Source organism: Enoplosus armatus, chromosome 10, assembly GCF_043641665.1.
Source record: "Enoplosus armatus isolate fEnoArm2 chromosome 10, fEnoArm2.hap1, whole genome shotgun sequence".
Lineage (NCBI taxonomy): Eukaryota > Metazoa > Chordata > Actinopteri > Centrarchiformes > Enoplosidae > Enoplosus > Enoplosus armatus.
In genome coordinates, this window is record NC_092189.1 from 17,053,496 (window position 1) to 17,065,917 (window position 12,422).

The 12,422-nt window shown below is 40.3% G+C and overlaps 1 protein-coding gene across 2 annotated transcripts in view; it reads right to left on the reverse strand.

Annotated features, from left to right (window-relative positions):
- Positions 1-12,422, reverse strand: part of enox2 (ecto-NOX disulfide-thiol exchanger 2) — a 51,545-nt gene that overhangs the window by 5,271 nt on the left and 33,852 nt on the right. Inside the window, exons 8-11 of one of the 2 annotated variants that reach the window (XM_070912945.1) lie at positions 10,099-10,286; positions 7,860-7,991; positions 3,170-3,187; positions 1,980-2,085 (exon numbers count right to left, since the gene is read on the reverse strand). In XM_070912945.1, the coding sequence (XP_070769046.1) occupies positions 1,980-2,085; positions 3,170-3,187; positions 7,860-7,991; positions 10,099-10,286 (444 nt within the window). Of the gene's footprint in view, positions 1-1,979; positions 2,090-3,169; positions 3,188-7,859; positions 7,992-10,098; positions 10,287-12,422 lie in introns of both variants that reach the window. The other variant, XM_070912944.1, reaches the window with a different exon arrangement.

The window sequence follows — 12,422 nt, forward strand, 5'->3', positions numbered from 1 at the left end:
ATACTCTCCCCCGGCTCAAACAAACCATCTGCTATCAGCTCACAGATAGGACCAGGAGAGAGATAATCCTCCACCTCTGCTTACTAACCACCTATAGAGCATCGAGGGACCAGCGGTTGAAGCAAACACACGCAGTGTTGAAGTCAAAGCTTTCCACTTGCTCGGGCACTAGAGCAGGAATACCACAATCACTTGAGACTATTAAAAAGGGGGCTGTCTGTGTTTATTTCACTTCAAGAGCCAATGAACATGTTCTCCAACTGACACTACAGACTGCAGATTGCCACAATATGAGCGAGCGTCAGAGCTAAGACTCAGACTGTAGATCAAATGTTTCTAAAGATGATCATTACACACTTTAAAGTTAAATCCATCTGTTCCTCTTATTTACACATTTCCTCCTTACAAGTCGGGATAAATGTAAACTATGACAATTCGATTTTTCTGAATTTGATGGGAATCACAAGCTTATGCTTCACAGTGTCATGCAAATGTGTAGCTCATTCTCAACAGTAGCAGGTGAGATTACACTCTGTGTCTGTCCCCCTCTGTTTGAGTGCGTCTACTGACTCTATATGCATTCGTGCTTTATGCTGCATCTGAAGGAACCACAAGAATGTTTGCTTGAGCAGCGTTCACACCTGCAAACAGTTTTCAATTATGCCATGGCCATGATAACCTGCTGGAGTGCCCTGGGCAAAACTGAGCTGTGGGCACCATTCTGTGAATTTTGTTTTATCTTAGCCCGCAGCCCCAGAAACAAAAATCAATAACCCGACGCTGGAACACTTCCTGTCCCAGGTTTGTTGCGCGTCAATTACTTAATGGTACCTTTATTTAACACAGATTCATTCAGGAATATGCACCATGTAAGCACAATATAAAATGAAATAACAAAAGTACAGCCCCCCCTCTGTATGTCAGGCCCTAATGCAGGACCCACCTTGAGGTCTCTGTATGCTTAAAATGTGGGGCGTGTCACTGCATCCAACCATTCTGCAACAGACTACCATACAATAATGTCCACTGAAAAAAAGAGAGCTTGAGAATACGGTTCAAATCCTGCCTACTTTCACTCAACTACTTTTTGTGTTAAGTGCATCACCATGAATGTCGGGGGGAGACGGCCCAACACTGTGTGCCGTTATCCCCATGTGTACTATTAATTGCACTACAATGTTTTCAATGTTTTCAATGTCTACACATTAAGGGAGGGCAGCTGTCGCTTTCGTGGCTGCGCTAAGCGCTTTGCCGCTTTTGGAGTTTATGATGGTTCGCTGTGTGACCATGGCAACCACAGCGAGGGACACAATACAGGAGCTGATTTTACTGGTGTTTGAGTTCCCTGAACCACTTCATCAGCAGAGATCAGACAGATCAATGAAGAGAAATGGTGTTGGAGAAACATCAGCTTCAGTCTGATTATCTGGTCTGGGAAAATTAACCTTTATGATACTAGTTAGAAAACATATATTATATACAAATTGCATCATATTGCTAACAACCCGCTCTATTTAGCTGTATAGAGCCATGGTGGCAGATGGTGCCAGACAGCACCGATGTTGCCACGCGGCAACCGCTCACTGTCTGGAAGCACCTTAATTCTTGGAGAGAGATGAGGTCGGCAGTGGGGTGCAGCCAGGAGGCGGCAAGGACAGCAGAGCCGCCAATTGGAACCAGTATAAACACTTTTGCCTCTAGATATGGTCAGATGATCAGCAGTACAGCGTATTTTGTTTGAAGCATAGTGACTGCTGCCTTAAAAGGGTGCTCGTCTTTCCAGTTTGAGCTTTTGTGGTGCACATTCCCAAACAAACGTGGAATTAATCAAATCAAAAACCTGGGGAAAACCTCAAAACATGTATTCATAATAACAATACACATGTGTGCGTGCTTGAGTAGTTCATAGATAAAAATACAGGAAATACAAAATGTACGTAAAATTGATTTTGGCAATTCAAAAGTCAGATTTAGCGTACCAACTAGCAGAGCTTCCCTCTCGGAGTGGACGGGACTCGGTGGATTCTTCTCTGTAGGACCTTCCTTCTCCTGACTGCAAGACACCACTGTTGATACTGTGGCTTCCTGCACGCACACACACACACACAAAATTACCTTAAATGAATCTGCTACCAGCCACTGTTTGACTGTGGTTGACGAGAAATAAACAAGCTTAAACTTAAGCTGATGCATGGCACAAAATAAAAAGAAAAAAAACACGAAAGAGAACGAACACATCAGTTTCAAGTTTCAAGTTTCTACCAGCGACACATTAATACGGAGAGACAATGAGGATGCGGATAATGAGGCGAGGGAGAATTTTCAGCCAGCAGCTATATTTCTGATAAAGGGATGAAATACATGTCACACACACCAACACAGAAAAGGAGACGAGTGTAAGAAGAACAAATAGAGGGGGAGAGAGGAAGAGACTTGGACGGGAAATGATCAAGCTGTTTGTTTCAGATCTCTGACAGGTGGCAGAAAAATGGCAGAGGAATAACAGAAGAGTTTTTGTCTGTTTGTTGTCCTACATAGCATTGTGTGTACTATTTCCACTTATGGTGTGGGATGCCTGGTGGCCTTTTTCTGTTTTTAATCTATCCATAACACCCTGCGAGTGTGTGTGGGTGTGCAGACATACGCACATGTGAGAGCCATTTTGACTTTATGACTCCTTTATTTCATAGCCTAGTTGTGTCCGGGTGATTTATTCTATGACAAATGCAGCCGCAGTGAATTGGATTGGCCTGTAATGATCTGTCATGTCACTGGACGAGGTTAGAGAGGAAAGTCAGAGGAGGAAGAAGAAGAAGGGAGAATGAGGACACAAAACAATATCTGGAGAGGAGTGGGGAGGGCTCAACCTTTTTCCACTTACACTGGTTTGATTAGCGCTCTCCTCGCTGCCTCTGTCATCTTGCTTCGACATCTCCAGCTGCGACACATTAGAAACATATGAGAAAAAGCCACAGAGAAACAAGCTAAGCGCTAATGTAGACAGACGGGCGAGCATGGTCGGGCACAGCATGGTGTGCAAAAACAGACAAATACAAGCATCGTTTATTTTTAGAATAAATGTCCAGAAATGATTTCTAACAAACAAGGAAAGCAGAGACACTGAACTCCATATGGATATAATTAATCGCTCGCTAGCACTTCAGAAAACATGTGAATCCATATGAGACTTAGTGATGGTGGATTTGTTGATGTTTAGGCTCGGTCTCTGTTCTTTTTTCAGTGGGTTCATCACTTTTCACACATCCATTTCACTGATCTGCTGACTTTCTAACTAGTTTCTGTACACTTTCATGTGCAACACCTGCTGTTAAGGTGTTAAAATTGAGTCACATAAAAGGAAAGCTGATCCATGTCCATGTGTAGTTGGCCTGCGGTAGCTAGAAGGTTATTGTGACAAAATTTGTATTTGTTCAAATCAGCAGAGCTACTCCATAATCTTTTCACACACCTGGACACCTGGTAACGCCCCTGGCTGGGCACAATCAACATCACATTTATTGACAGCGATTTTGAAAACCAATTCACTGTTTAAGTGATTCATCAAACAAAGATGCCAAACAGTCTTTGGTTCCAGCTTCTTAAAAGTATTTGCTGCTTTTCTCAGTTTTATAAATTGAGTATCTTTGGTTTTGGACTGTTGTTTGGACAAAACAAGCAATTTGAAGACGACACCATGAGCTCAGGGAAACTATGATAGGCATTTTTCACTATTTTTATAATTCTATGGTTGATCCATCAGAGGGGCACTCTACCACTTTTTCTCATGAACAGCAGTTCACTTGTGTCGAGGAGTACTCCTCAGCTTGTACCAGGTGTATAATGTCCTCTGTGGCTCTGAAGGGAGCTTTTGAAAGTCTGAGACAATAAAACTGCCAATGTCATCAGGGTTATTTTGGTTTGAGCTCAAGACTTTTAAACATTTCCAAATTGCAAATCTGAATAAAAATCTGGGGGATGTGGAGTTTGAAGGACATGGACCTTTACCGGGCAGGAAGGCTGTGATGAAGAGACGGTGATGAGTTTTTTCATACTAGGGACTAAATATAAGCATATCTAAGCCTCTGCTGATTCAGAATCAGAATCAGAAATACTTTATTGATCCCCGGGGGGATATTGTACAGTACTGGTGCTCCCATTCAAGATTAGAAAGCAGCATAAATTTAGAAACAAAAGTATGGAAAAATATAAAAAATCTATTTCTCCTTTCATGTCATATATACACAATATATATATATATATACAAAAAAATAATGATCAAGGCCTTTGTTGTGATCATAATACTAATAAGGTTGATAGCCTCAATGACCTGCACTGGTGTCAGTCCAGTAAGGTGTGGTGACAGCAGGAACAGTGATTGGAGCAGTGAAGGAGAACTGATAGCATGAAGAGATCTCCTCAACATGACAAATCACCCCACAACAACCGCTAATCTTCGGAGAAGCCCACACCCCAAAATTGATTTCTCTTTCTCCCTTTAATGAGTCTGCCTCTCATGATTCATGTTGGCCCATATGCAGGAATTTAATTAGCATATTTCCCAGGGCTCACAGTTGTGGGGACACGTTTCTAATCAAACTCTTCACCATTAACGCGCTATTGACAACTCTGTCACTCTGGTTGATCTGACGGAAGAGGCACAAATTACTAATTCACCTCTGCGTTATATGAAACCTGCAGTGGGCTCGTACATCTCAGAGCAAACAGACGACACATGGAGCAGCTCCCCATGTGGATTGAGAGCCTCTTGTTTGTATTATTACCCAATTTAATAGGCGACTGAACCTGAGGCTCATTTTAATGACAGCCCTTCCTCTCATTATACCGAGCCAGAAGGAACATTAACAAACATTAGCACTTGAATACTGGGAATATGGGACAACACCTGAAACATTAGTAAACATGACATGTCTAACAGAGAAAAATGACCCCTGAAACTTGAAATTGTTTGTTAAGATTGTAGATCACGGCACACTGTATTTAGCAACTGTATTTCTTGTCGTAAAACAGCTCGCAGCTAATCAATATTAGACGGAGTTTTGTTGGGAAAGACATGCCTCAATATAAGCAAGACATTCAATCAAATAACAAATGTGACGCTGTGATGGATGAATAATGTAGCAGGCGTGGCTCTAACGGATGATGTGGCCTTGTATAACCGCTCTGAGACAGCACCAGTGGTTGTCTTCTGCAGGTAAAATCTCCCTATCTGGTGATCACACTGTTACTGTGTGTCCATACAGATCTCAAGGTGATCTCTTGGTTACTGCCTCTTGGTCAATTCAAACAAAATGATTGCTTTGTGTGATGCGGGTGCTGATGTAGCCCGAAGGACAAAATGTTCAGGAATGAGAGTACCGTGGTTGTGTTGCCGGTGGTCGATGTCACACATAATCTCAGCTGCAGACAAGTAAGGAAACGATTTGACTGCAGTCAAGCAGGCTCAATATGTTTCTAGTTAGGAAATGAATGGATTTCTTCCGGGGTTTCTTTGTTATGTGGTTGCAGTGAGAACATGCAGTTACAGAGGGGTCGACAAAATAACACATGGAACAAACATCCTGTCTGGTCGAGGAGCACAAATTAGAAGGAAAATGCATTTAGTTCAGAGTAATAATGGTGGGTTTATGTAATAAAGTGTGTATTTTAGACATTTAAAGATGATGCAAGACTAATTAATATACATTATTTTCTGTTCCTGTACGTATTTGACATGTTTTGTATTATTTGCACCTTTGTTACAGGAATTTCCACTCCAGCAAACTGTTGCACCAGCCAAGTGTAAGTTTAAACATTGCTTAGTTTGGGAGCTCCATAGTAAATGGGTTGCACCATACAAGTTAGTCTCATAGAGTTAAGGAGTTAAGATCCAACTTAAAATTTACACACACAGGTATAAATCAGTATAAAACAGCACCTACATGCCCATGTGGTCATTGAAACAGGTTTTGTTTCCTGTAATCATTCCTTCTTGTCACACTGGCTACTAAAAAATCCCTTCCTAACATGCCTCCATGTAAGTGATGGGGGACAAAATCCATAGTCCTACTTCTGTGCAAAAACACATTCTAAGATTTATCTTAAAATATGAGGCTTAAGCATTTAAACAAGTGAAGAGACTATATTCCCCAGAATTCCCTCTTTGTGTTTTCACAGACGGTGTTTCTGTGCCAGGACTGTAACACAAAAAGGGAATTTCATACTCGGAAGACTGTAACGTTGGTGCTACTTGATTGATTTAACTCTGACTGTTAAACATATTAACTTAAGATAGACTTTAGAGTGTAGTTCTGCACTTACAGTAGAAGCACATCGAGAGAAGGATGAAGCAGCATGAACAGGAGGAATGATTACAGCAAGGAAAACCTGTTTAAGTGTTCATATGGGCACCCGACTATTGATTTATAACAATTGTTTAAATGTGTCCATAGTGGAGCGGTTAGAAAAATGATGCACCAACATGAACGCTCTGTGTTGTGCCGTACAGAGACCATTTTCTAGAACAGATGGGGACACCAATGAAACTGGAATTGCCACTAGCACCATTGGCTTGCTTGTAGACTCCTTGAGACTGTTGTTGATGTTTTTATAATTTATGACCATATTTATGCATGACATAGTGATCACTTAGTAAACTAACACATTTCATCATGTTAGAATCAGAATCAGAAATACTTTATTGATCTCCAGGGGGGGGGGTTGTACAAGCTAGCTAGTTCACACTTGATAGCAGACCTTGTCTTTTTCAAATAAATGCTGTTGTAAGTCTCTTTCTGTCCATATTACTGTACATGAATGATGAATTAGATGGAAAATGGTGAAAACTGTCCATTATAATTCCGCAGAGCCCAAGGTGACATTATGAAGTTGCTTGTTTTATCTGACCAACACTTTAAAACCCAAAGATAATCAGTTTACCATCATATATGACAAAATAAACTCACATTTGAGAAGCTTGAACGAGCACATTTTTGCTTGAACAATGAATGAAAGGATGAATCTATTTTCAAAATAGTTTTCTTCCGACAGTCTAATAGATTAATCAACCAATCGTTTCAGCACTAAAGATATGGTATAGCCACCTCAGAGTATTTCATTAGCTTTATGTTTGTGTCAATGTGAACTGTTTTTCACACTAATGCAGAACAAACTTTGAAGGACACTAACAAAGTTTCCTACACAGAAAGGATGGCAAATAGTCCTCAAATGATTATGGTTGAATGCGTTGATGCATTACTGTAGCCTAATGAAAGCCAAATGAAGGGAAATCATAAACTATCATTTTACTGAGCCACTTAAAACTTGAAAGCTGCATTATTAACCTTTTGGAGGGAAATTGGAAATTAAAGAGTCTATTATACTGGGTGTTAAAAAAGAATGAATTAAGCTCCCTGGGAAGAAGATGGGAACACCAGAACACTGATTGAAGTTAGAAATTGTCTGTCTCATTGTGGTGGGCCCTTCCCCGCAGTGTTGATATTAAAAAGATGCAGCCAAAATAGCTGTTCTGGGATATCTGATGAGCTCAGAAACAAGTTTTAAACTAGTTCAAATTATTGAGTCATTTTTTCCGACCCAAAAGTACATATTACAAGTATCACATTCTGCCCTTTTGTTTATTGATGATTTATTTCCCAAACATCTTTCATGCGTTGGAATTCATCTTGAACTGATTTCTTTCTTATTAAAATGCAAATTAGAGAGTGTTCACTTTCAAACAAAAGCAAGTAACCCAGAAATTAACTTTCATAAAAAACACATTAAGGAAACATGGTAGATTCTTCCCCTTTCGTCGAAACCCAGCAGACAAAAATGTTTTCTGTCAAACTAACCTGCATTGCGTGTGTGTTTTGCAGGTTCTGAAGTCCCTCCTTCAGGTTCTGGACTTGGTTCTTCAGCTGCTGTTTGTCCTCCAAACTCTTCTCCAGCTCTGCCTCTCGTTGTTTTAATTCTTCCCTCATTTTCAACAATTGCTGCAAAAAGAAAAAAAGAAAGAAGGGGAGAACAGTAAGCCACTAATGCTACTGTGAACTAACTAACCGTGACGATACGAACCTCGTACTCAAACTGCTGTGAAAGCAGAGGAACAATCAGCCGTTTGTTTTATTAATATCTAGCATGTAATCCCTACACCGGTAATTACAACTTTAACACAACACAAAAAAGCAATTAGACTCTGACATGAATTTCTAGAGAGAAAACAATCGTTGCATTATCATCAGTCTTATAGAGGAGCAATTTGCCAAATCCATTGGTTATAAACTTACAAATTACACAAATCTTTGAAAGCTAACAACTATATTTATCTCCAACGTGTCCCCTGAAGTTATCTGCTAAACACAGATGAAAAGATTCACCTCCTGCTGCGTTAATTTCAAACAAAAAGAGGGTCCGCGAGACGCAGTGGGGTCTTTACAGCCAGGAAGTTTCATCTGCAAAGCTACACATTAAGTGCTGTAATTCACAAAAGGTTGCCAGTACATGCTGATAATATTTAATTGCAATTTGTGTGCCTGCGTAATACAACATGTGGACCCTGGGAAAGGAGAGGTATCCAATTCAATTCATTCACCTAATTTTTTCACAAACACATCAGAGAGACATAAGCTGGGAAGGTAATTACTCTCTGCAAGTACAAATGAACAGCAGGGCCTTAATGGATTCTCCTCTTTTAAACATAAATCGATCATAATTTCCATTACCTGTGACAGCTAGCTAAGTGAGGACACTTGACAAATGCCGGAATGTCAATTTAGTAGTTCTTAAGTATTTAAAAAGGTAGATTTAAGGCTTTCTGACATTATAGAGGTTGTTCTTTTCAAAGTGGAAATGTTGGCCATCCTGTAACCTAAAGATTTAGTCGTATGTCACCAAAATCACATGATCGTCGTCAGCAGATGCCGTTTGCCCAGTAGACAGAGAATTGTCCTTTTTTCTCCCTGAGCTCTTCAAGGAATTATCATCTGTGATGGATTTTCTTTTTCTCGGTCTGCTGATGAAGATCATGCGACATCATTGAAAGCTCCAGGACAGCTCCTACATGGACCTTGTGCTATGATTGATTCTCAACGACTGTTTCCATGTCAAAGGCTTAAAAAGCAAACTGTGAGTAGTCGCCTTTCCTGTGATGATCTTCTCCTTTCATGTGTCTGTGCATATACATATACATTGTCATTCACACACACACACACACGGCAGTATTAATGTTTTATTTCTAATTTATTTGTATTTGCATCTTGAACCATCTTATACAACTGATGTCTTGTCATGATGTAATTTCTTTTTGGGTGTTTATGATATTCTTTTTGTTGCTTACTTTATTTGCTTCCCGAAAATATTTTATTACTTGTTTGTTCATATGTGTTTTAGTTCCTACTTTCTAATATTTCTTCATGTCAGACATCGAATGCCTCTCTGTCTTAATAAATGTTGGTGGGCTGTAAAAACGGCAGGTGTAACAATGGAAATAAGGACTTTATCATTTTATCCCTGATAAAGTCTGATATGTTGTATTTTATGAATATATAAAACATTTAAAAACAGTTACACTAACCACTGAGATGGGTTTAATTTGGGAATGGAAGCTGCTGTACAACAACATTCAGAAGCAAGTATACTGTATGATATTCAAGGCACATTTCATGATCTTTCTTTGAATAACTTGTATGAAATTGTTTTAATAGCCTTGGGTTTGTTCCAAGAAGTATCTGTGCGCTGTTTGAATCAACACACAACCGTCCAACACCAAGTAAAACCCATTCCAACTGCGAATAAGCTTTTCTTTAACCAGAATAAACCTGAAAATATCATTTTTTTTAAAGCAGCTCTTCAGAAAAGACTAACAGCTGCTCCAGACAGCTGCACTTTCCCACTTGTTCCCACGTAGCACTCTTTAAAAGTGATGTGTCATGAATAAATGACAGTCGAGTTTTTAATCTTACGTGAAAAATTCAATGGGTTAACCTGAGCGACCTTGTTCTTAAAAAGAACCTGGTGCAGAACAGTAAGATTAAATTTATTGTTGGACAGATGATTGGAAAAGAAGTGTCTGTACACTTCTGTGTATATAATGAGTGCTACCTTCTGCATGCCCTGCAGAGCCTGCTGCAGGAAGCTGAGCTGCTGAGAGTGCGTGTTGTCCTCCTCACTCCTCATTGGTTGGTTCTTGCCCTGTTCCTGTTTGAGCAGCTCCACCTCGTTCCTGTAGGCGTCCAGCTGGCAGCGCAGGGAGTCATTCTCCTCCTTTAAGGCTTCTGCTTGGGAGACACCTACAGATTTAGACATAAGTATAGAGAACAGTATGGAATATGGTGTTTATTATGTATAACACTGTCATAGATCACTACACATTATTGTACAGTCTCACAGAGTGTCCCAGAGAGTGATGAGGCTTTTCACCTTGTGTTCTCAACTTATCCCTGATCTTTTGTGGAAACACTGTGGATACATTTCAACGAAACAAAATATTGAAGCTCTCACACAGTGACATTTGCAAACGTGATCGGATCGCTCACTGACCATTTGAGCGAGAGCGGGCACAGAAATAATGAGCATCTTAAAATTCAAAGCGTGAAAGAGTAGAGCTCAATTTTACTTTATGCAAATTTCAGGCATCTTGAAACACAAAATGGCAAATGTCCTCTTGATAGATGTCTGCTGATAAAATATATCTCCTCCTGTTCCTGCAGGTATTTCAGATAAAGATTTTGTAAGTACTTTTACACCAGGTAGCATTACAGCCCCTGAAAACTTGGTTTCAAACATACAGTATATTGCATTTCCTTAGGTGTAATTTATTAAGAGTTTAACTCTCAGAAACTCATCTAATCAGCCTCATCAGGACTATGTGGGTCTGGTTTGATTTGATTGATAGAGTTGCGAAGTGTGAGAAGCCATTTTGGGTGTGTTTAGAGTTGTCTGCCATGTCAAAATGACGAGCAAAACAAGATATCTCAGAAACAAAAGTAAAACTATTGGTCATAACATAAACCCATATGATCTTTACATCATCAGTAAGAGCCCTGCGTTTCTCTGTTGAGCAAAACTGAGGCTATGGTTTAAAGAATAATTTGAAATGAGAATACAGAAAAGGAAAAACAGCGGCTCTCTCCACATCACAACTCTATTGACAGCCCAGACAAAACACAAAACTACAGAAATCTCTCATGTGAAACCAAAATTGTTCTTACTTTGGCAGAAAAGGATCCTATCAAGAAGCTGATTGAGAAAATAGGCTTTCAGGGCCTTTAAAAGAACTCTATACTCAATACTATAAATTGCAAGGTACAACGTTGTCAAGCAATCTGGAAATTGTTATTTGGACATTTATTCCATGTTCGATAATCTAAACACCTGCAGTACATTAACAAAGACTACTGAAAGCTGTGATAGTGAAGTGTTTTGTCCAAGAGCTCTCTACTGGACATTTGACCTGACCTATTGAGCAAAGAGAGAAGACAGTGGGAGTTATTACTACATGAGACCTGCTCAGCTCCAGAGATGTCCAGTATTATCAGCTCTGCTCTCGTCCTGCGGGCCTTGAGGGGAAGCTCTTTGGGAAAGTGCAATACACTGACTGGACTGGGGAGATAAGCCCCATACTGTGTGAGCGCGAGTGTGTGTGTGTGTGTGTGTGCATGCATGAATGCGTGTCTGGTTAGGTTCTGTGTGGGTGTCCATGAGTGCTGCCTGCAGTCTATCGTGGAGGACCATTGGCAGTGTTAATGAACTCTTGCTGGGTGAGAGTGTGTGTGTGTGTGTTCACGCTGTGTTTGTGTGTACTTTTCTCCCAGCAAAATGAAGGTTTGAGGTGAGAAGTGTATTGATCTGAGAGCCTCATCAACTTGGTGTGAGGAGGTGTCAACCGCATGGCCAGATTCTAAGCAATTCCCCTTCTGTTACGTAACAGGCAGCGCTATCGACCTGCAGATATCCATGAGCGTGCACACACACACCTACAGGCGTACAGTCATGCACACAAGCGTTTCTCTTGCTTTCTATTCTCTACATGAGTCAGACGCAGAGCATCGATTCACATTTTAAGAGGCTGCAGTCATAACACAGGTGTTTTCAGCGGGGCTGGTTGGCGTGTAAATATGCCCCTTTGCTTAAAGGTTAGTGAGTAAAGGAGGTGTAATAGTCAGCCTGTTAACACGAATACCAAGAAGTGTCACATTAACACCTGTCACTTCAGCCAATCCTGTAGCATCGAGCGGCATGACAGGTCTTTGACAGCAATGCTAATTACTGATAGCTAAATAGCAAGGTTGCAAAAGAGAAGGGGTTGAGCCGGCGACTGCATTTACATACATTTGCATGCTGATTAGAGAAGCTGTCATATTAGCAAATGGCAGAGATCAGAATTATTAAAAAGGGAAGAAGAAAGAGTATTTGAGGTGAGCATG